Source organism: Styela clava, chromosome 3 (assembly GCF_964204865.1).
Source record: "Styela clava chromosome 3, kaStyClav1.hap1.2, whole genome shotgun sequence".
NCBI lineage: Eukaryota > Metazoa > Chordata > Ascidiacea > Stolidobranchia > Styelidae > Styela > Styela clava.
The window spans coordinates 5761085-5786535 of NC_135252.1; the positions used below are offsets into that span (position 1 = coordinate 5761085).

Sequence of the window (25451 nt, forward strand, 5' to 3'; positions counted from 1 at the left end):
TTTCTATGGAGTGCTTCGAAAGAGGGAATGTGCCCAGATACCATTTTGTGACGGACACTCTGTGAGTGTCACAGTGAATTACGCGATAAGCATTATTAGTTTTAACTTTTTTTTTATATATAATTATTGAAAATCAATAAATTATTATGCAAATTAGTTAACTTGTCGCACTCTCGATATTTCAGTTGGATATTTGACAATTTCGGTAGCATTGTCGAAAACTGACATATTTTCGAATGTTTTACAACTCCACATTTTATACAAATGCTCCCGATGTCCGGTTTGCTAACGCTCGTGATACGCGTCTGCTGCAGGTGTAAACTCCATTTTATTCGGTTCAAGTCCTATAATAACAATCTATGTACAATGAGGTCTCGATAAACGATATTTCGCCATGGTGTCCTTTCTGTTATACACAAACTGAAACATAATGCAGTGTGTTTGAAACAAACGGCACTTCACCAGCCAACAATCAAAACTCCCAGGCCTAGATGTATCAATTTCTGCAACCCAAACACGAACTACAACGAATGGTATACCAAAAGTTTTTATTTAGGGCATATATATATATATATAGATATATGTATAATTGTAACAGTCATGCATCGGTGCTCATCAACCTATAAAGAGGACATTATGATAATAAAGCACACTCTATTACATACACTCCCACATACAAGAATTACAAATGAAATATTACCATTACTTAGTTCGACATATCATGCTAAAGGTTGTTGAGTGATACTATGATAACCAGCTTTTACACTGCTTTAAATTTGAAACGAACAAAATGATTGTCTTGTTTCAACTCTGAAAAACGACAAACAAGATCGAAATTGAGGGCTCCCACGATGATGAAGAGAGTTACTGCACATGCATAGCTAATGATACGAATCTGTCTGCATCAAGGACATTATAATAAGGCTATGCCTACGCTAATTCAAAATGAGAATAAAAAACATAATCTATATAGAGACTAGAAAAATGGATGAATTATACAATGATCGTCCAATAACACCTGGAAAAGCAAACAAACCCCAATATGACTTGACAATGAAATTTTTACTCCAAATGATCTTTCAACAGGAACTGTCTTATAAAATATCAAAAACGAAAGACAGTGACTGTAATTGAAGCACATTATGACATGAAACTTGATAATCTTTATAAATGAACATATTCTAGAATAAAAAAAATAGTAGTCATAGTTGATATATACATGGGGTTACATGTGCATAAATAATGTTTTTTTCAATATTTAATATTATGAAAAATATGAATCATATACTAGAATAAGCAATGTTTTAAAAAATCAAAGACATTTTTGTGTCTTGTGAATGATAATGTCATAATTTTTGGTGCACAGTACACACAATATTTTGCTATGTTAATACATCAGTAAAATTGTTTGTCATTTTATTAATGTATATCAGTGATTTATTGAATAACTCGAGCAAATCTGTATTACCGCATTGTGATAATGTAACAAACATATTTTCAATTTAACAGTAAAATAATACAAATTTACAAAGGCCAATAAAAATTGGTATCATAATAAAAGGAGACCTACTAAGTCACCGAGACTTATAAGAGATATTTTTTTTTTGAAAATTGTCAGCGATGTGTCACATCGTTGAGACTGAGTGATCGCTGGATGAATACTTTTGTAATTGAATTCTATTTGTAAATTGATAGGAGTAAAACGATGACTCTTTTTCACTTAAAACAGTTCACCTGTTCGTCAAATCAGTTGTCACAATGCGAACTGACAATAGCTTGAAATATTCAAGTATGTTGTTGATCCTATTTATTCTTCTGGCATCATGAAGTTTTATTAATGGTTTCTAGCATTTCTGTCGTATAATTCTCATCAAGATCCAATTCTTCTGTCAACATATTATCTTCGCGAACAATCTTCTCATATTCTTTTTCATCTTCTGATTCATGAATACTTCGATCAATAGTAAATGGCAGGAGGCTTCTCTTTTTAGGGTCAACTAATCTTCCTCCCTCTCTTCTACAAATGATCTTTCTAATTGAAAAAACCGGATAATGACTTTTCTCATGAACCATCTCCAGGGCAACTTTTATCCTGTAAATGAGGCAAATTTGTTCTTAATAATAAAAATTTCTGCTTTCACATTACATTAAAACCTTCCAAGTTTCTTCCAGTAACATGACATTCGCTTATGCAGTGTCGCAACTGTTTAACTATAAGCTAAATACCCCAGTGGTTTTTAACAGGAGATCCATCCAATTTTTTTATATGTAAATATGCATATTGCTGAAACCATGACACATGTCCCCTTATTTATATATACATACTCAACTGAGTTTTGAAGAAGAATAGTTCGTACAAAAAAAGGGTTAGTTAAATATTTATTAATATACTTTCACTTCCATTTTTAGGTATGATATTGGATGAAATATGAGTTATCATCCTTACCCGCATTTCGGATTATTGCAGTTAAAATCTGCTGTTCCATATACACTGGGTCCCTTTTTCTGCTCCTTCAGTACTTTGGTGACTTTAGATTCAAATCCAGGATCTTTCACAACAACGTGCTGCAAAAGAAATAATTTAGTTTAGTACAATTTTCACTATGTTGTCTTTCCAACAACATTATCTTGTGATTGAAATTTGTATAGAATATCCCCTAAATGGGTACAACAATCAAGAGGTCTACCGTTTCGTCAATGTGACGAAGTTTATCTCCAGTTGTTAGGAAATTTTTACATTTTCCGCATAGAATTTCCCATTTTGATGGTGGGTCATTCTTGTTTGCTTTCAATCCAAACTCTTTTTTACGCTTTCTTTCTTCTCTTTGCTTGATTTGAATGTTTTTAATCTGAAGAAAAATAACGAAAAAAGAATGAGCATGAATATGAATATTTGTATTATAGGGAAAAATAGTCACATTATTTTTTGTTAACTTACAAGTTTTGTGTAATTGATACTAAAAATAGTAAAGTGTCATTCAAAGAATGGAAGATGCACCAGCACTGCATTCAATAAAATAACATGATCATTTTGTATAGCATAACCTTCATGCATAACATTAAAGGATATATTGTAAAAATACGAAACTTAACACTTGCCACCATTACAATACAATGCAATTATTATAGATTTTGACATCTTAAGGTTTTTCCCATAATCCGAGGTTTGCTTGTAATTATGCAGGTATAGAAAATTCGTACAAAAATCATTTAAATGAATTATACAATAATTGTCCCTGATATAAAATAACACCAGGAAAAGAAAACCCCACTATGATTTGACAAAGAAATTTTTACTCGAAATTATCATTGAGCAGGAATTTTCGCATTAATTCAATAATACAAAAGATCAAAAGCTGAAGACAGTGACTGTAATTGAAGCACAGTCAGAGTGGCTGTTATGTAGTGCCATTTATTACATTTCTTCATGACATTTCGAACAAATCAAGATATCATACCTTTTGTTGCAATTCAGCAACTGGGATTTTTCTCACATCAGCAATAGCCTGATCAGAAGCCATGGCACAAATTTTATTGTTTTGCTCCATATATACATGCTTGCTGTCCATGCATGTGAGCAATATTGCTCGGCCATCAGCAGCCCTTATTCTTCCTGGATGAAGAAAGTGACAATATTTACAAAAAAACATGTCTTAACAAAATGATTATACAGAAACCCAAAATAGAGGTTCAGGAATGGTGAATCTTTTGTAATGAATGGGTCAAAAAATACACTTTCATTATCGAATAGTGGACGGTGGACGTACATAAATATCAATGTCTGCAGCAATTAGATACTTGCTATAGCATCTTCTCTGAAAATCTTATAATTCTTGGTTGTATTTTGTAGTTGAGCTGCAGCACTTACATCGATTTCTGGTACTCAATTTTATGAAATTTACGCACAACAAAACAGATACACATGCATACGTTTATACGGAAAATATATTCATGTGTTTCAGTTCCACTGCAAAATTTTTATATTATTCGATCGGCTTCTAACCACATTGAAGTTACTGCTGCCCTGCTTCATTGTTATTTCAGATTTCTTTAGTCGTTAATTTAAGTTTATGAAATTTGGGGATCATAGCTACTCAAATAACCCGCAATAGTAATGACTCATGAAATGAATTGCTTGAGAAGCTGCGATGACTAACATCCGCTGTGTGCAAGCAGAGTAATTTTACCATTTTTTTTTTTTATAATATTATGAGAATTGACTGAAGAAATAGGTAAGAATTCAAAACAAGGCACGAAAGAGTGCCTGATACAAAATTACAATAAAAAACCATAACCTGTATAGAGACTAGAAAAATGCATGGATTATACAATAATCGTCCAATAACACCAGGAAAAGCAAACCCCACTAATCCACTATGACTTGACAAAGAAATTTTGGCGCTCCCGAAGTATGTGACTGATGTGCACGAATGTATAACATTTTTGAAGGAGTACCGGTATCAACTTTTGGCAAAAATACTAAAGCAAGTGAAGAGGATAGTTATAGATGGCGTTGTAAAAAGCCTCACCAAAGTGACACATAGTTTTAATAGATGAAATGCAGGTAGCACAATAAAAATAATGCTCAAGGACACCCTAGCCTAGAGAGTCACAATGGCTATTTGAAGGTACAGACCAATCCACAAGAGAAGTTTTATTAAAATAGTATCGGAACCGGGACATACAGCAACTATCACGAAAGAATTAATAACGAGATTAACACATTCTGAGAGGAACTACAATTTGGTCAGATGCATTTGCCTTCGTTAAAAACATAGAGAGGCTGGACGGAAGCTATAGTCACAGGGCAGTAAACCACAGTCCCATGTACCTCACCGAAGTCGGGGTCCATACCAACAATATTGAAATCATAAGGCCGAACAGTAGAAGTAAATGGAAGCGGATGAACAGTTTGGCTCGTCACTTACTTTCATTATATTCAGAATCAAATAGTAACAGTTGTTCACACAGATGGAGTAATGAATAAAAGATGAAAAAAATGGCTATGAATGCAGAATATTTGGCTCATGTTTTACTGGTGTTTCCCAATTAGGAAGTATGTGACAACTGACAACGACGTCACTACTTGACCTCATGGTTATGGATGTAATGTCTAATTTTGAGAACGCTACAAGTACACAAGGCATTGGTGCAAAAAACTACCAATGGGGGTAAATTAGAAAGTAATGGGATTGCAAATGCTGGAACTTGAACCGATAAGATTAAACAAGCTAGTATGACAACTAGAACCGATTTATGCAAGATCGACGATAACAGTAACACTGCTCTAGAGTAAGAGGATAATATGGTGGCAGAAAAGCCGGAATATTCTCAGAAGGTTAGATAGTATGATGAAACAGAGAACGATCGTCGTGTTGGAATGATAGAAATTTTTGATAAACAATCTCAAGAGGTATTGGATCATAAACTTCAAGTTTATACCACAAAACTACAACTAAACTACAAGGAAAACCATAATGAAGAGATGGTGCTCAATATCATGGAATATCCAAAGATGCATTATTTTCAGACCGTTGATAGACTAGGTCGGCCTTGTGTGAAGCATTGTGAATATGCTCGCCATTGTGTCTCTGATGACCCTGCGTGGGTTCACAGAATTAAATCCCACGTGGGGATAATTGTGAGTGAGAAGATTGCTGGACTGGACTGGAACTTGATAATGCTTGAGAAAAAAACTCAGTCAGAGCACCATATTGCATCATTGGAATTAATTGTTTAACTCATAATGACAAAGAAATTGAAAATGATCACTTTGTAAACCGCTGGTCAGTGGTTCGTTATCTCTGGCCCAGTCTATTTTGGACAGTAAACAGCATGTTGTGTTGCAAAGTTGGTTGGATTGGCTCCAGGCTGGCACAAGTACGTGTCTTGCCCACAATGCTGTTTACTGTTAAACCCCTGTGTAGATAGATATGGACACAAAGTGATTATAAATCGTTTTCCATGCTGTTGTTGCTGGAACAAAGCAAACACTTCTTTTGAACAACTAGACCAAATGCTTGCAGTTGGAAGGAAGTGTTTTCTAGAAGACTCGAGACCTTTCATTTCCCATATTCTCTGTGGGTGGCCTCAAGCCTGTCGTTTTGTCCAAAATTTTAATATTTCTTAAAAATTGTTCAAGCATATGGATTTCAATTAATTTTATCAAACTTGTGGTCTGCATTGCTGTATTGGGTTATGGTATTCACTGAATGTGGAAAACGCATCCATACTATACCAAAGATGCTATTATGGCCAATGCTTGAATTCGAGTCTCAAAGAAATTTTTAATTAGTTGAAAAAATAAGCAGTTTCATCCAAAAAAAATATTATGCATCTTTATATCTTGGTTATTATGAGATGATATGGCTCAACATATGATAAAATCGAAAATCAAAATATTTCGAATAAATTAGAACGCAATGATTTTCACAGCAATGAGTGCGCCATATATTACTGCTTTTTACAATATGTATTAAAACGTTATGCAGTACCTACCCATTCTTTGTACTGTGCCAACCTCACCAGTCACATAATTATACATAACAACCAAATTACATTTTGGAATGTTGAGACCTTCTTCTGCTACTGATGTTGCTATAATAACTTTAACCTTCCCTTCATGAAACAACCCCACAATCTGTTGTTGGGCAACTTTAGTCATAGCTGCAATGCAAATAAAATGTTGCAAGTTGCTGAAACATGACAAGAACTGTACTTGCCCATTCTTTAAAATACATTAACTAATATTTGCATTAGTCAAAAATATTTACCATCAGGTTCTATTGCATCACTATCATGAGCACCAATCATAAATTTTGCATTGAGAAAAGCCAGCTTATCATCATTAGCAAAACATTCTTCCAGACTCCTGGCAGTCAATTTTCTTTTAACAAATATGATGCACCGTGCATCTTTGTTTTTATCAAATTCACCTCTCAAAAGTTCAGAAAGACATTCCAACATAGGAACTCTGATGTTGTTGGCTTGCATTATTAATTCTAACATAAAACAAGAAAATATTTGTGTTAATTTGATTCATGATTGTCAAATAAAATAGGAATCTGAAAAACCAGCCTCAATGTTTTTAATAAACTCTCCCATAGAAAGAGTTGTATGCATCAGGTGGTTCATAATAATAACATTGAATGACTCATTCAACAAATCAAACAATGCAAGACACAGGAAATCAGTCTGTAGTTAATTTTTATAATAGCATCATGAATAAGCGATGCAGTATATGCATGATTATAATTTGGTGAGATATTCGTTTAGACCAGTGTTTCTCAAACAGTGGGGCATACCTCACAAGGGGGGTGGGGCTTAGACTATTTTCTGAAGAGGCGTGAAGTTAATTGAAAATGAAAATATTCGTTAGATTTAATCTTGCTCGCTTTATTTTGGATATTTACAGTTCTTTATTCTGTATTTAAAGTTTCATCTACGTATTTACACTGTGTTTTGTAACTGTAAATTACCTTGATTTTGTTCAAGCAGTTTTTTATTTTCAAATCCCTCATTTCGAAATGTCACCATTTTGTTGGTGTGATCCATAGCATTTGGTACAAGATCTTTCAGTTGAAGTAAACAATTATACATCTGAAATGGGAATCTTATTTTAACGATACTGTTGTAATACATCTGGCGCTCCAGGCGTGCGTACCAATATGGAGGTAACTAATTTCGTTTGCCTACTTTACATCAAGTTGTGTAAGAGGACGAAAACCTATGGGCATGGGGTATATTCACTTGGTTGACACAGACAGTCCCGAACTTGTGATAGAACCAAAATAAGGAAAATCGGGATAAAATCATGCCCTAACTCTAACCTGGTACAAACACAACTGGAGTACCATACATTTGACTGATTCACATCAATTGCAGGTTTTAGACTAGAGAATTGACTATTGTTTGTGAAAGCAACTTTTTCTTTAGGCTTCTTTGCTTAATATAAGACCGATAATACAAATTATAGTAGACAAAACCATGTAAATTATTTTAAGCATATGACTGAACGAATGCTTTAGTTCAATAAAATCTGAAAGGTTATTAGGCGTATTAACCATGAGTAACCATAGCTTAGAGGTAACATCAATTTTATACATGTGCCACTTCCAAGCTTAAATATCCAAGTATGCTACAAATCATTTCCTGAAATAAATTAGGTCCAAAATTTGAAATATTGCTAAATACTTTAAAAAACAGATAAAAAATGTTGAAAATGCGAATTTTTTAATACCTTCAAGTGTTCTGCATAAGTTATCAATATTCTGGCTGCATCTTGATCACGCATATGAAGCTTTCCGAATTGGACCAAACTACTTGTCCAATTTTCATAAGATTGTTTTGACTTGTCCATGGGAGATTTATTCAAATGAAGAGCTGAAATTAAATGATTATAAATAAGTATACAAGAGTTATAAACTATTCAAACAAATTATATAAAAGAAGTATGCCGTGGTTTGTTATTAAATACAATTTTACCATGAGAAAAAAAAACAGTTGGTCAAGTGGATGGTATGGCCACATCAAAATGATGGTGTATGAATAGCTAAAAGTAGAACATTCTGTGGATATTCTTGAGAAGATTCTGTATCATCGACATTTGGTTCATCAGTTAAACCCTGCAGTGAAAGAATCTAGAAGCTTTTTATTCCTTAGCCAAGCACTCTGCAATTTATGTTCTTCCATGTTCTATTCCTTATGCTAGCAGAAATCCATCCACTATGAAACATATTCTGTATACACAAAACTATGCTATTACACTGAACAGCATTTATATCGATGAATAATAAATGGAATAGACTTATTAACAAAAAAAAACATACAAAAATATTGGTGGACTGCTTGATTGAAATGGCATTCAGATAATGGTTAACTGGGTACGGAGACAACCACTACCCAGTATTTACAAAATAACAAGTAAATATCGCACTGTGCCCTATTAAAAACAGTTGTTATTGAACAAAATCACATAAACGAAACTTACCATCATTCTTTCTATTGAGTTCTTTCACTTTATTTTCAATTGTTTCCATTACATCCATGACTGACTTTCCGAATTCAGATTCTGTTTGAATTTGTCTGATATCTGAAATATTGAAGATCTTGTTGCTAATAGTAAGATATGTTATACCACAATGAATGAATGTTTTTGGAAGTGATTACTGACTCATTAAAACAGTATCCCTTGGATTGTTTCCTTGATTAATTCTGTAACTTACGGACATAAACTTGAAAAAAAGTTTGGGGAATTAAATCTTGTGGGGATGATCATGCGCTGATATAATATAATATTTTCCAACAATTGAAGCCTATGTATTTAAAGCAGTGGTTCTGAATGGTGTGCCGTGCCCCACGCGAGGGCATAAACAATTTTGTGAAGGGGCGTGGAGACAGGTAAAAACAAAAACATATGCTAGATTTGATCTTATTTTGGATATTTAAATTTCATTATTTTTTAGAGATTGCAGAAAGCTGCTGTGCTTGTATCTTCATTATCCGTTCCATCCACGTATTTACAACGTGATTTTGGAATAAAACATACTTTCGTTTTACTCTGTTATTTGTAGCTTATTAAAAGGGGGCTGGCTCAAAAGGGGCACAGCTTCAAAAGTTTGAGAACCGCTGATCTAAAATGATAAACTGGTAAATTGACTATCTGCATTATCAACCTGGAATGCCAACTAGGCGAGAGGCTGTGATTAAGTCATCTCATATAATTTGTCACAAAAATAAATAGGAGAGAAATTTCAACAAACACCCCAAATCTGTCAATTAAAAATGCCATATATTTTATGTACTCACATTCTTTTATAATATTTTGGTGTTTGTTCAATTCATTAATATGCTTTTCAACAATTGAAGGTGCTACCATGATGTTCATGTTTGCCAGAAGATTGAGAAGATTCTCAGTAACTTTAACTCTGTCTCTAGCTTTTCCAACACCAGGGGATGCCGTCACACCAATAATCTTTTCCAAAATAAAAACATATGTATATTTATTATCACTTTTAAAACCAGTTATTTATGAAGACGATTGCCTCTGAGACATTTCTCTTCACTATTACTTAATAATAAGTATTTATCTTTTATTTCAAATCGTATACATGTACCGGTATTCATTATTATGATACCATATAGGTTGTCTAGCCAAAAATCATATCTAGGCTTTTATTTTGACTTTTTCACAAAAAAAAATTTGATTATCCACCGAAAATATAAAATTTTCAAAAAATACCAAGCAGAACATTTTCATAAATTTTCTATATAATGAACACATAACAAATATCTGTTGTTTTTGAATAAATATACAATAAATAAAAATAAAATTTATCACATTTTTATGTATTTTGATAGAAAATAATTCAGGGAGTATAATAAAGGAAGCTAGAAAACAAAATAGCAGATTCGACTTAGTTACCTGAATTTGATTGGCATTTGGAGTTGCAGCTTGAAAATCCAACAACATATTCATTATTTCCCTATATGGATGCTTCTTTGTGGTGTGATGACACTCATCAAACAGAAGCAAAGAAATATCTTTGAATGATACAAAACTTTCCTCTGATTTTCTGTGAAAATGTCGTTTATTTTAATTTTTATAATCCTCTCTTGGCAGAATCAAGAACTTGTAAGCTCTTATGGTTACAACACAAGGCATTATTAAGCAACCATATTTTTCTGGAAATGTGTTATTTAATTTAAAAATGAAAAAAGAAAGGATTTTCATAGTTGCCTAAATGGTGTTCTCATAAGGCAAGTCTGTCACAATGGAGTTAACCAGGTAAATGTTGTAATGTATGTACTTTTATAATTGTCACCTTTTCATCATTAAAATTAAACTTTGTCACTCACTAAGCATGGCTGTGTTTATAAATAAATATACGTCACATAGAGAAAATACTTTGAAGATTTACCAATAAAAGAAAATAAAATACCTTTTTAACTCATTGATTAAAACTTGTGGAGTAAGTACAATCACTTGATTTTCCTTAATTTTTTGTCCAGGTGGAGATAGTGGAGTAGTTTCACCAATAATGAAACTCAATTCACAATTCAAGTATCTGCAAATTAAAAAATACATTATTATAAAATTTAAAAGCAATAAGATATGAAAAATTACACTTCTGCAGGTTGAAGTAAATAATAACACATAAAAAAATATTTTACTCTGAATGCATACTCTGAGTAATTCAATCCTATGAAGTCTAATATTATTCGCTAGAATGGGTATTCTATCAACTTTTTATCAAAAGGTATGAATTCATGCTGGATGGACGAAACTAAGATGACAGTCAAATTAAAGCCTTTCTGTGATTAAAATCCTGTACTAAGCTCTAATCAGAGTAGTTTCTCTGGGAGAAAGAGCAATTCAAAAACATGGTATGCAATATTTTCTGTTACAACACTTTTATGTCGACAGTTTTAACATGGAATTTTAGAACAAATATGTGTTTGTGCATGTCAACATTTTAGAGTGAAATTTTAGTGAAAAAATCATGCATGCTATAAAAATAATTAACCTAATTTTTACCTATTTAAAAACAAATATTGTTGATGAGCAAGAGCGGTTTTAGGAACCATGAAAATGACTCGAGAGTTTTCTTTGCCACTTATATGGTGCTTAGTGATTTCAGTCAAAACTGCTGTTTTTCCACTACCTTTGTAAAAAGATGAAACGATAGTTTGATCAAACAAAGGGAACAAGTTTTTTGAAATATAATATGGAATAGAGTAATACTATGAAAAAAGAAAATATGGCTTTTGTTCTTCTTCAGCAATTTAGTATTGTAAATAACATTTGATATTTTGACCTTTTGCTGTTATTTTATTAAATCAACTACAATTGCAAATAATAATAACCAATTTTGAAACAGTGCAGACTTGAATACCATTGCATTATGAAAGACTATTTTTTAATACCTAGGCTATAAACCATCTACAATATTTGCCAATAGAAAATTGGAAGTTTTGTCGTTAGAGAGCATTTCAATGAAAATCCGAGCTGTCATTACTACAGATAGGGATTGAAAATATATGAAATTATTGATAACAGTAGTGATAATAGTAAGATTTTACCAATCTTTGAAAATATAAAATTGTCTACATCACCTGTGGGAGCCACAATTAAAGAATTGTTCCCTTGTAAAGCTTGCTCGGCAAGTTCTTTCTGATAGTTACGTAAAACCAAATTTTCTGGTTTTTCGAAATTACTGGACTTTTCTAACTTTGGATTCTCATTATGAACTACTTCTTTGACGTTGGTGTTGTTTGAATCCTCAAATTTAGCATCAGGCACTGAATCTTGTTTGATTTCTAAAAAAAATAAAACATATTGTGAATCACATAAATCATTTGAATTGCCATGTAGACTTGAAAATTGTTGAGAAATTAGACAACAAAAAATGTCACCAACAAATATAGTGTGCAATGGTTGGGTACTCAAGAAACAAGAATAGTAGGAAAGATAGGTTTCATAGAATATATTTCAGTTTATTTCAGATAGTTTGATCAAACAAAGGGAACAAGTTTTTTGAAATATAATATGGAATAGAGTAATACTATGAAAAAAGAAAATATGGCTTTTGTTCTTCTTCAGCAATTTAGTATTGTAAATAACATTTGATATTTTGACCTTTTGCTGTTATTTTATTAAATCAACTACAATTGCAAATAATAATAACCAATTTTGAAACAGTGCAGACTTGAATACCATTGCATTATGAAAGACTATTTTTTAATACCTAGGCTATAAACCATCTACAATATTTGCCAATAGAAAATTGGAAGTTTTGTCGTTAGAGAGCATTTCAATGAAAATCCGAGCTGTCATTACTACAGATAGGGATTGAAAATATATGAAATTATTGATAACAGTAGTGATAATAGTAAGATTTTACCAATCTTTGAAAATATAAAATTGTCTACATCACCTGTGGGAGCCACAATTAAAGAATTGTTCCCTTGTAAAGCTTGCTCGGCAAGTTCTTTCTGATAGTTACGTAAAACCAAATTTTCTGGTTTTTCGAAATTACTGGACTTTTCTAACTTTGGATTCTCATTATGAACTACTTCTTTGACGTTGGTGTTGTTTGAATCCTCAGATTTAGCATCAGGCACTGAATCTTGTTTGATTTCTAAAAAAAAAAAACATATTGTGAATCACATGAATCATTTGAATTGCCATGTAGACTTGAAAATTGTTGAGAAATTAGACAACAAAAAATGTCACCAACAAATATAGTGTGCAATGGTTGGGTACTCAAGAAACAAGAATAGTATGAAAGATAGGTTTCATAGAATATATTTCATAAAGAGGATTATCGAAATCCTCAATTATGCAGAGTAATATGTAACCATACTAGTCATGCGTGTTGAATATTTAACTGATCAAATTTTCCTATTCCTGACCTAAACAGGTAACCAGGAGAGAAGCCAAGGTTGCCATATAAATAGGGTTTCCCAGAAGTAATATTATCCCCAGGATGATTATATAAAATAAGACATTCCACAATATCTCCTCATTGTCATGATACTTGCAATTATACATATGTCCTCATACATATGCTAGAAATTGTCCTCAATTTATGATTCAAAAAAAGAACTACTGGTTCAAATTTTGAATGTATTCAAAATAATTCATATACGGGTAAATCTAATTTGTTGATATTAATATAAAAATCATACCTTCTTCTGTACTTGGCCTCGAAGGACTTCGTTGCAAATTAATTCCAGAATTTTCTCTGAAATAATATTTTTTATGTGTGTTAAGGTGTATTCATATCTGTCATATACCATGATAACAAATTATTCAACACCCACGTAAAGGTATAATATTTTGCAAAATTATACTCCTGTCTCTTAGATTTCACAGCGTCATAAGTATGTGACAACAGCTTGGGATAAAGTGAAGTAAAGAATTCCATAAGACCATCAGGTATTTCTCCAACTGCTTGCTTAAATTCATCAGATTTTTCGTGGTAATGATGTTTCTGAATAAATGTCATATTTCCATGCTGGCTTTATACATTACACAAGCTCATTAATTATTAACATTATTTCAAGCACTTTTGGCCTAAATTCCAACTTGAAAAAAAAAATATCATATAATTTCAATAAATGGTACAATATACCAACCAAATTTCTTATCGTCCTGAGAAGATCGAAGACTCCATCTTTCTGTTTTTTATTTTTCATTTTTTCGAATGTTTCTTTAACAACAGATGAAACAGCATACAATGTATCTCTCCAAGATTCACCGATTACTTCCTGGCTATTTTTCTCAAGTAAGGGAGACATTTCATCAAACTTTCCATCTGCTATAGAGTAATCTGAAACATCCTGTTAAAAATTAAAGCAACAAACTTTTCAAGGCATTGTAGTGCCAAAAAGCATACAATATTGTTGGTTGATATAGAATATTGGATCAATTAACATATATTTCTGAATGTTAAAAATTATTTTTGTTATTGATGGTACGATTTTCCTATTCTTTTGGTAGATGAGAGAAGGAAGGTAAGTGAATGAAGGAACAAAAATTTTATCACATGGAAAAAATCTGAAAATAATAGCCTACCTGACGAGCTAAATGTCAATAGATTCAGATTCTGATCGAGGTTCGGATAATTTATTTTCGTCGTGCAATAACACAAACAATAATAAAATCAAGTTAAAAGAAAAAAAACAGACACACAATGTTTCGACTGCAATTGATGAGGAGCCTCGAAAATACTATTAAGTCATTAAGTCGGCGACATCATGAATGCCGAGTTCAGCAGGAGATGACGTCAAACAAAATGCCAAATAAGTTAACTAAATTGAAATACGTTCAGAGGAAAAATTAGGAAATGTAAATTGAATGGAGCAAGTAAAACAAAAAAAGAATGTTTAAACAAAAAATATGAATATACTCGAAAGAGTCAGGAGAGAATAGTTCAAATGGGAAAGAAATATCCTTCGTGTCGGGTCAGTCAGAAAAGACATATTTACTGTAATTAAATATGTCAGTTTTGTTGTCTAGCATGACGCTGCAAAGCCGAGGTAACTGAAGGGGAATTCCCAGCAATCACTACAGGGGAAGTCGGCTTGGATTAAGTACCGGTAGAGTAATATATAAATACATTTCATGCAAGAGAAATAGTTTGTCAAGAATTTAGTGGAAAAAATTCATTCTACAGGCACTTTGCGCAATAATGCATACAAAATGCTATTGCATATATTCTACGAGGTAAAAAAAAATATATTGACAATGCCAATCAGACAATCACATGGTCTAATAATTGCTGAGATATAACCAAATAAAAGCAACCTCAAATTTTGCCTATTAACCGGTCTATCATTGATAAATATATGCATCAAGTTAAAAAAAATTAACTCTTGTTTAAATAAATTATATTTCTTGGAACGAACAGTAACGGGGAGCATATTCCAAAGTTTTATACCCATGAACTTGACGGAATTTTGATGGCCACATAATAAGAGTTATTGACAGATGACTGAGTTGCACATGAGTGAATTGCACTTTGCTTCACAAAATATCTAGTGAATGCAACAGGCAATTTGTTATTATGATGTTGGTGCATAATTTTCAGAACTTCAAGTTTTAAATATCTACAATTTTAACCAATTGTATCTTATGACAGTGGAGATCAAGTTTTGACCGAAGCTCGAAATTAGTGATAGCACGAATTGCCCTGATTTGCATAACTTTGATTTGTCGCAATAAGGTCCTGCTTGCGGAACCCCGGGCTTCAATACCATACTGGATATGAGACTGGAACAAGGCGAATTCAACCATACCAAAGGTTTATATTGACATGTATCGACGAACCTTTTAAAGCATTCTTACCGACTTCGAGAATAGTACCCCCGTCCCCCAATAGGAATATTTTCTCTTTCAGTGTTCACTATGACCTGGAGCACATACGGAAACTTATCGCTATTGAGAAGGATTGTATCATCAGAAAAAAAATTTGAAAATAATATAGAGCTACAGGCAAGGTCATTAATAAAAATAGCGATGGCCCTAAACAAGAACCTTGTGGGAACCCGTTGGTTACAGGTAGGGAAGATGAGCAATAAGTACTAATTTATACATATTGGGATCTATCAGTCAAATAGTTAGCGAAGAGTAGATATACTACCCCATAATATCATAATGCCACAGCTTATACCGGTAAATTAAAAATTTCGTGATTTACAGTTTTAAAATCTTTTTTAAGATCCAGAAATGTTGCACTAACATATTCTTTTTTTTCTAATTTATCACATATATGGGATAACATATCCAAAATTGCATGTGATGTAGAGTGTTTGCGTTGGGAGGCGAACTGGGATTTATTTATTACATCGTGCTTCGCAAAAAAGTTCATTAACCTTCTATTAATTAGGCGTTCGAATACCTTGTCAAGAACAGATAGAATCGACTGGAGATTTTGTCAGCACCAGCTGCTTTACCAACTTTCAAGCTTATTATTTCGATGTTTATTCATTTTCTGCTGCAGGATTCAGACTTTTCTAATACATTTGTTTTGCATCATCAATGGCATGAGTTAGTGGATTGCGATATTTTTTAAAATGTGAGCGCTGAGAGTTATTACCCTGTAGGAAGTGCGATTTATACATCTTAGGCGAATGTTAGTTAGTATTCCTTTGGATACCCAAGGTTTTTGATTGATCTTTGTTTGGCGGCGTGACATTGGTCTTAATGGTGCATCACGGTTGATTATACTAACAAGAGCTTGTGTGAATTCTTCGAAGAGTCGAAATTATGAGAATTCAAATCTAATTAGATGAATCGATCATTATTATGTCCAGTATATCAGACCTAAACGCACCGATAGACGATGCGGACATATCTCTTGTTATTATAAGATCATGTCTGGTCAATGGTTTGATGCCTTCAGTGATATCTGATGATATTACATAGGAATTACCTTTCAGATCTGTCATGTTTTTATACATGTGGTCTAAAGGTATCAAAGCGGTTTGCGTAACTCGAGTGGGATTGGTAATTAAAGAAATATAGTTATGAGATGTTGCGAGCAAGTTGATATTGAGATCTCCCACTGTTGTAAAACGTTTTTCGACTAATTTTGAGAGGCAGTTTATGAATATGCTTGTGAACGCTGAATATCGTTTTTAGAATGTCTATTTATGTCAATGCTCAGACTACTGGCTATGTTTTCTTTTGGCTAATTTCAAACATTAAGAGCTATAAATGAATACTCGTAAATCTAACTAACAAAAACTGGTTGAGAAATTACATGAAAGTCGGTATGAGAAATAGAAGCCACAGAGAAAAGTTCAGCAGTGACTATTTCCATAATATTGGCAATAAGACCTATTGACTAATGATCAATATATAATATTTACATATTTTTCTGAAAGAAGTAAACTTTACAGTAAGAGCAGCCATAAGTGCAATATTAAATTATATTGTGAGAAATGTATGTGATTCTTCTGCTAAGTCTATTTCTTATTCTGAGCCTATGTCAGCCTTCTAGCTTTTTTACTGAATTGGAAATTGGATTGCATGCATTAAAAACTATCAAATATTATTCAATTTCCATACTTGTATAAATGAAAATTTCTTTTCAGGATCCCAGAACAAATGATGTGCTTGCACTTCATCGACTTTTGGACGATCAGAATATTTATGAGAAAGCATGGCTAATACCAAACTTCTGGCATCATGAATATCTGTGGTATGAAATGTTCAATATTCCAGACACAAAAATTCCAATTCAATTAAATACTGTCATACTGATAACTGATTATATGTGTTATTGTGCACAAGCTCATTATTAATGTTTGGTTTGAATCCAGCTTCAGAATAGGAATGAAATTATTATGCCTAAGAGTATTTAGTGAGAATGTATTTTTGTAAAAAAACATAATATTGTGCACATCGTGGGAGCAGGATATTTTGCAAAAGTACAATGTTAATAAATTAATTGGGTTAATGTTGAGTAAGTTTAAAAATGTCAAGGTCAAAATTGTCTTAGATCAAACGCAGTCTAAAAAAATATGACTCATGTCTTGTATGAGTCAACCTATAACAATCTATTCCAGCGTCCAAAATGAATGACTGTGAATGGATTGTAAAATTCGCTTACATTCTGCATCCATATTTTCAATATTTGGCTCCTCTCCATCTCGAATTTTGCTTTCAACTTTCAAGTTATCTGGACCATGAGGATGGTCACCTTTACTCAACACGTAGTAAAATATAACACCCATTGAATAGATATCAGAACGCTGAATAGAATAAAACACAGGGAAGTAAATTTGATATGTATTTGTAGCTGTGGTGTTTGCCATGTGGAGATCATAGAGTGTAAATCTCAGTTTTCGCTATTAAATGACCACTGTAAAATTTGTCCACTTTTTTCAAATACAATTAGTGGGTGCAATGGCCTGGTTCAGTGGTTCTCAAACTTTTTTGCACCGTCGCCGCCTTGCAGTACTTACCGTAATATATACATCATCATCACACCCCAGGATAATAATATAAAATGAAAAATGAAATTTTTTTTATTGTAAATCAGTAAACCAAGTAGACTAATCATGATTCATGATTTTTTCTTGAATAAGATGGATGATCTTCAACAAATTTTTTAATATTTCTGACATTTCGAAATTGCAAGCCCGCCACCTCACTCAGGGTGTAATAAATTGGGTAGGCAATGCTGAACCAGAAAGAATATGTCCTACCAAAATATTAGCTCCTTCATATATTGTTAGATATCAGTGGCAGCTTTTACAGGGCCTTGTTCAGTGCAAAACGCACAAAAAATATTGCATCAATAATGGACCCTATTGACAAACAGTATGTCTCATGAGTCGCCAGCCCAGGTCAGTTTTTCAGTAAACATTTCAGATGCAAAGGCGTGAACAATTCATACACATGAACAGTATATTTCATAGTGATGTTGTGCAGAAGAGGTGAGGTTAAGGAGTCATTAGCAAAAAGTGCAAAGTGCCAAAGAGTTAATTTTGACCACTTATTTACTAAAAGCTATATACATTCCAAATTTAAGTTTGTAATTGTGACAGAAATGACAGTAGAAAAAGGTTCCAATAACGCTCGAAACAACTCAAGTCAACACTACAAAGAAATAGTTAAATGAAAAGAAATTTCACATAAGTTCTTAGAATACAACTTAAACTCTCCAAAGATTAGCGTTGGATCCTGCAACTGATAGAGCAAAATGACAAAACCCTTTTTTTATGCTTGGCATGAATTACATTTTTACAAAGAAAAATGAATTACTCAATGATACCTTTGTGATCTTATCTTCATTGAGCGCTTCAGGAGATGAATAGCCCAGTGTTCCTTTAATACTGGTCAATGTTAATTTTGTTTTGTCTGGAGAAATCTTTTTACTGATACCAAAATCCGTTATTTTTGCAATCCACTTACCATCTTGCTGTGTCAGCAAAATATTCGATGGTTTCAAATCTCTGTGAACTAGGAATAAATAAAAGTCTATATTTCAGACATCATTGACTATGTGTGGTATGACAATCCTACCCTTCATAGTATGGGTACTCGTTTTTACCATTGTAGGAGTAGAATGAATTGGCCAGTCGAAAATGTTCAAATTTTTGTGGTTTCTGGTGAAAACTAAATATGTTAAGCACATTACATCATTGTCGATTCTGATGATTATCAGCGAATGATTATCTTCTGCAAAATTTGAACCCCCCAAATGGTGAATGAAATGAAAAAAAAAACTCACTGAGCCATTAACAACGATAAATCTCAACAAATAAAACTACTATGAAATATAATACACTCACTGATATTTTGGCCATGAAGATATGCCAGACCACTCGTGGATTGCCATAACATACTCAGATGTGGAACTTCATATTTCTTATCAATGACAAACTAAAAAAAAATCATTTTATGATGCTCACTAAACTGATTTTGTTACATAGCATTATTATTAATAAAAGAGAAAAAATAAACAGAAATTCCAATAACAATATTACACTACGTTCATTACCTCTCTGAGTGTACATTCACATTTCTCCAATACTATATAAATATATTCAACTTCAATGTCCTGAAATTCAAAATATAAAGATATTTCATAAGACATAATCAAATACAACTTCCGTAAAACATATAACAACAAACTTCAATGAAAACATATTTGATAAGGAAATAGTCAATCGTCCGCATATCTTGTAATTCATGCTTTTTTTCGCAACGAAGGGTTTTGTTCATTGCTACAAACAGTGCCAATTATAAAGCCTGTGGTAACCTTACGGCAAGAAAAGAATGTGAAGTGATTAACAAAATGTGTTAATCAGACATTAACACTACTTGTTATTGCATGTTTTCTAATCGAACTGAGAGCTAGGCATGTGTGAATAAACTTGCCCATTTAATTGAATATATTATGACAGAACTTCGCTTTATTGTGACTCTCGCTGAATAGAAAAATCATGTTTTACCTACCTAATCCTACCTACTTATTTTCAGCTACTATCTTCTGATAACAGGCCACGAGGTAGCATTGTGTAAATAAACACAGTGATTTAAATTTATTTTGAAATAAACTTGAGTTATCGGGTTTATGATAAATTCAAGAATTATTTTTTTACCAAAGTATCTGGCTGTCATGTTCAAGCTCATGACATGTCACATTGGGCATATGTGCCTTGTGTTGTGCACCCCTGCTGTATATAACACACTCTTAGTTTTGGAATTTTTCATACCACTTGAGCGAATGTCGAAGAACAGACAGACCCCCATCTGATGTCAAGTTCAGAGGGGTATGAGAATAGAAAATCAGTTAAAAGTTCAACATGCTCAGGCATATTTAGTAGTAACCTAATCATCGGTGGTTAAATGTACCATGCAGTAATTACAAGAAATCCACCAAGCCACTATCAATTAGCTCCAGCAACTGGAAATAACATAGCAACTAGCAGCTTAATATCTTGTATAGTTAGCGGTTGTAGATCTCTTATAATACTTTACCAAATTATATAGAGACATAAATCTATCAAAGTTGAAAAATATGCACAGCGTCTGGGGCATAGATCTTTTTTAAATATTTGGTCACTTATCAAATGGAAATAGATTAATAGAAAAGCTATTTGAACTCAGTAATACTGTATTTACTTTATAAAGATACTTTACAACATTTTCATGCTGGAGACTTCTATGCAATTCTAATTCTTCATAATAATTCAATATCATATCATCATCGTCATCATCAGTGCGATCTAAACGCTTTACTATGACATCTTTGTCATCGAACCTCCCTCTAAAAATAATAGGTTGCTTTGTACAAAATGCCTTCAAATCATACACATTCTAAATCATTTTTTCATAAGTTTGATCTAAATCAAAATTATTTGGAAGTTTATAAATGAAAGGAATTGTTTCAAATCTGCTGTTCATTCACTCAATATTTTACTGAGATAAGTTATTGGTGCAATCCAAAAAATTGTATCATAAATCTTAGAGGGTTGTCTTACTTGTACACTTTTGAGAAGTTTCCAGATGCAAGTGGTTTTTTTTCTCTTTGTATGGCTTTATACTCTCCGACTTTAATCATTTTTCATCTGTTTCAAAAGAAAAATTTAGAATTTCAGTATTATGGGATTCTAATTCAAAAATATTGCATGTCATCTAAGGTAAACTTCATCCAAAATATTAATTTAATTTGATTTAAAAAATCTTTTCTGAAAGTCAAAAATATTGTAATCTATAAAAATTAGTTCATTTGCATTTCGGTCTTGTATAGGACTGAAAATTATGCTGGCATGTTACCTTGGCGCTCACTTCATAAACAACTTGTACTCTAATTCAGTGTTTATTAATGTGATCCCTCAGGCCCGCAAGTAGGCCTTGAAGATTTTTAAAATGAGCCCAAAGTTTTATCGGTAGGTCACAAGGAAATGTCATCAATAAAAAAAGTAAAAAAGGGAGATTTAGGTCTGAGATTGAACCATAAACACATAAGTATTAGAATGGTCCTATTGACACTTCTACTCTCAACATGAATATAATGTAATAAATTGACATAGAAAACATCTTGAGATTTTGTCAAGTGTCATAAGATTTTTTGACGCTGAAAATGGGCCACAAGAGAAAAAGATTGAGAACCACTAGTGACTAGTCTGATATGTATATATGAATATATATTTTATAAATAAAATTTTGTGTAATATTTTTAATTACGTTTTTCGAACATCAAACACAAGATACAATATTTGTATTGCTGTTTTTAGACCAGATGCTACTACCTCATCAAAGATAAGGATGGGCGAACACGCACTACTTCTTTACCAATGCCTTTCCATCTAAAATCTGTACGTTTCAAACATCGTCTAATATGCTGATTATGGAGTCAAAATAAACTTATACTTATGGTATAAAATAAAAATATTTTTAGTGATAGCTTCTAATTTCGTCACCAAAATCTATCAATGACAAACCATTCAGATAATTGTGAATCTTCAATTAATTACAAACACCACAAAGTTATTTTATTCCTTTAATTAATATTTTGATTCATTCATTCAATATGTCCTAAAACAGGCTCGCTCATCTTGTGAAATACAAGACATGATATATTTTTAGTATCTTTTTTTTCTCATAAACTGTGTTTGGAATAAAAAAAATTCATCAATATACATACAGAATGGAAAAGAAGCATTAACACTTCGGAATTCAGGTCGTGAGGATGTTAAAACATTTCAACTTTGCACATCTATAGCATCATAAATCTATTTTACTTGAAGGATCCTATATCATGTTGAAATCAAAGAATTGTTTCTTCATTCTAACCCTTGACATCACACCACTTAACTATCTTATGCAAAAGATGCAGAAGTGAATTATGTGATAACCAATTGAAATATCTTTGCCACAAGGCAATGTATTGAAGTACTACTGGCTTTTTTCGGAAACTAATTAATCTTATTAGATAATCTAATACATAACCAAGACTAATAGCCAGACAACAGGTTAGCCATATGGTCAATTGATCCTGATAACTTTCAATCTCTTCCAAATAAATTTGCCATAATAACTGATCATCTATCTACAAGGTATTCAACTCTTTCTACAATAGCTACATTTTCAATCTAGTGATCTATAAATATACATACCTCATGTTTAAAAAGATATCTTCATTCATATGTTTCTCGAATGTTATAACTCTAAGTACATTACATATCTAAGTAGTAAATAAATACTTGATCTAAATACAATATCAATAATTAGTGCAAGTGATTAGCTATAATATTTATTCTACAAACAATACCTAAATTTTTCTTTACAGTAAATCATGTATGAATTAACATTGATTAAAAATATTACAGTTATGCATATAACAGATTAAATACAAGTAGCACATGTGAAGCATAAAATATACTTGAGTGCAGTCAATGACATACACAATCAAAATATAACAATAAAACTAGTTGAATCAAACATTATTCTCTATGTTTGTAATCATCTGAACAGTATTTGATATTGATTTGACATATATACGAGCTACATCAACCACATACATACGGTAGTTGTTACTAACTATAATTACTACACTGTAGAAGTTTTTCAATTGCATAAAGAAATTCATATTTCATTTTCTCATACCAAAACATGGGTAAATGTTTGAACTTATCATTTTAAAGGTTGATATAGTAGATAATTTAAAATAAAATAACATAATTACCGGTAGTTGCATGAATAAATATAAAAGATGCATGAAAGTTTGAGCTGAAATTTAATCTGGAACAAATAGAACTTATTACATTTTTGCTAAATCAAATGCACTTGGGTCATAAAAATGCAAATGAAAAACTCAAAACAAACTCAGTAAATTACTTCACAATACTAGGTATATTCTAAAAGCAATATATTTCTTGAATCAAAAACTAAAAACATTCAAAGAATATAGAGAATGCGAAGTCTCAACACTTTCAGTCTCAAAACCTCATTTAGCTGTTATCCATTTCCTGTTGGAAATTAAGGATTTATTTAAATCTTGGAGATTCTTTTTCTTGATTTTAAAAAACTTTTTAAAATGTGAAAAAAGCACATATCGGAACAGTGACAAAAAATTAAGTAATAAGCAGTCTAGAATAAATTGAATTTAATAAACTTCATTCCATTACGATTGTAATCATTCTTAAAAGATTACCAACTAAATTTGTCAGAATTCATCTGAATAAAAATCTATCCATTCTATCTATATGTGTGATTCAGAAACCTAAAATTAGTCTGTAAATTGATTGGGAAAAAATGTTTATTTTATGCATCATTGGTGGGAATTATAGTTGCATAAGAATGTTGAAAAATTAATGATAAAATTCTTTGGCTCAAACTTCAATCGCTGAAATGCTAGTTACTTTAACCTTTTCCATTGATTATATTAAAATTGAAGGAGATTAATATTCAGTATTTATGACTTGTAACTTGAAAACGCAACATACCCAAATAGTTGATCAATCAATTTTCTTAAGTTTAATGACAATTGAAATCAAAAGTCTAGGAATGCAATTATGTACTGTATATACAAGTATAAAAGTTGACAATCGTTTCTTATAGCAATCAATAAAACTTCCTGCATATTTATACATCAATAAAAGAGAAATCATTGAAGAAAGTGGTTTTAAAAATATACAAGTTGGCAATTGAAGTTACAGAGATAACAATAGTATTACAAACTTTCAATTCTACATTCAAATCTAAGTATCATGCATAATAATAAATCATAAAAAAGAAAAACATCCATTATATATTGGTCCTTTGTAGCAGAAAAACCTAGTTCACACAAAATTGCTTGAAAATGAACAACGAAAATAAGTCAGAAATCTGGTTATTCAAACTACATGTTAAGATGTAAAGTATGGTATAATAAATATATAGAATATATATAAAATATATAGAATACAGTATTTCTATATAACACAATTGAAATATGTCAAATAAAAAGTTTGTTATCCCTCAGAATCAAAACATATGATATACCGGTAATATATTTTTACATTTGAAAAATTGTATAAATTATTTTTCATGATTTTGGTCCAGATTACTAATAATATACAGCATATCATTATTGTATAGAATACCAGTCATAAGCAGAGCTTTTATATATGTTACATTACATTTCTCCGTAAGCAATTTCTGTGGCATCAGATGGGGAATAATTGCTAGCTTCCGATTCTTTCTTCTCATTCGCCGATTTAATATTCTAGAGATATCAAAAAATATCATTAAAAATAATTGCTGATTTATTTGACAATCGAAACTGGAAAATTATTTTAGAAAGAAATCATTATTAAGGATAGTAAAACTTTGAACCATACATCATTCAATAAGGGCCATATTAGTATTTTGCAATGAACATGTAACATAACAATCTATAAAGCTATTGTAGAATTATGTTCTTCACATTCTGTACAGTATATAAAAC

At 31.8% G+C, this 25451-nt stretch overlaps 2 protein-coding genes across 7 annotated transcripts in view; both read right to left on the reverse strand.

Moving 5' to 3' along the window:
• Window positions 1-552: 552 nt before the first annotated feature.
• Window positions 553-23243, reverse strand: LOC120343478 (ATP-dependent RNA helicase DHX58-like). Of its 3 annotated transcripts, none has more exons than XM_078110387.1 (26): window positions 23140-23243; window positions 21502-21588; window positions 21143-21287; window positions 20016-20075; window positions 19807-19897; window positions 19287-19474; window positions 18120-18261; window positions 17576-17703; window positions 14140-14343; window positions 13825-13994; window positions 13690-13745; window positions 12936-13139; window positions 12115-12318; window positions 11537-11663; window positions 10941-11066; window positions 10424-10574; window positions 9808-9973; window positions 8990-9091; window positions 8240-8382; window positions 7479-7599; window positions 6774-7001; window positions 6499-6666; window positions 3459-3613; window positions 2688-2849; window positions 2447-2565; window positions 553-2092 (listed from the first exon to the last, which is right to left on the reverse strand). In XM_078110387.1, the coding sequence occupies exons 2-26, from the start codon at window positions 21579-21581 to the stop codon at window positions 1822-1824; spliced, it is 3711 nt and encodes a 1236-aa protein (XP_077966513.1). In that variant the 5' UTR covers window positions 21582-21588; window positions 23140-23243; the 3' UTR covers window positions 553-1821. The 3 variants fall into 3 exon arrangements, with proteins under 3 accessions (XP_077966513.1, XP_077966514.1, XP_077966515.1); XM_078110388.1 differs by lacking the exon at window positions 23140-23243 and adding an exon at window positions 22668-22808; XM_078110389.1 differs by lacking the exon at window positions 12936-13139.
• The window catches only part of LOC144420773 (antiviral innate immune response receptor RIG-I-like), an 80167-nt gene continuing 77946 nt past the window's right edge, over window positions 23231-25451 (reverse strand). For all 4 annotated transcript variants that reach the window (XM_078110392.1, XM_078110395.1, XM_078110391.1 and 1 more), the window contains exon 28: window positions 23231-25229. In XM_078110392.1, coding sequence (XP_077966518.1) covers window positions 25140-25229 — 90 coding nt within the window. In that variant the 3' untranslated portion in view covers window positions 23231-25139. The remainder of the gene's footprint in view (window positions 25230-25451) is intronic.

What these genes read in the sequence shown, in the direction of transcription:
- LOC120343478 (XM_078110387.1), bottom strand. Translation starts at nt 21,581, where the DNA reads ATGATTAAAGTCGGAGAGTATAAAGCCATACAAAGAGAAAAAAAACCA. An exon ending in CAATATTTGTTTTTAAATAG is followed by an intron (nt 11,067 to 11,536) that starts GTAAAAATTAGG and finishes TTTAATTTGCAG; the next exon opens with ATACTTGAATTGTGAATTGA. An exon ending in TGCAATAATCCGAAATGCGG is followed by an intron (nt 2,093 to 2,446) that starts GTAAGGATGATA and finishes CCTCATTTACAG; the next exon opens with GATAAAAGTTGCCCTGGAGA.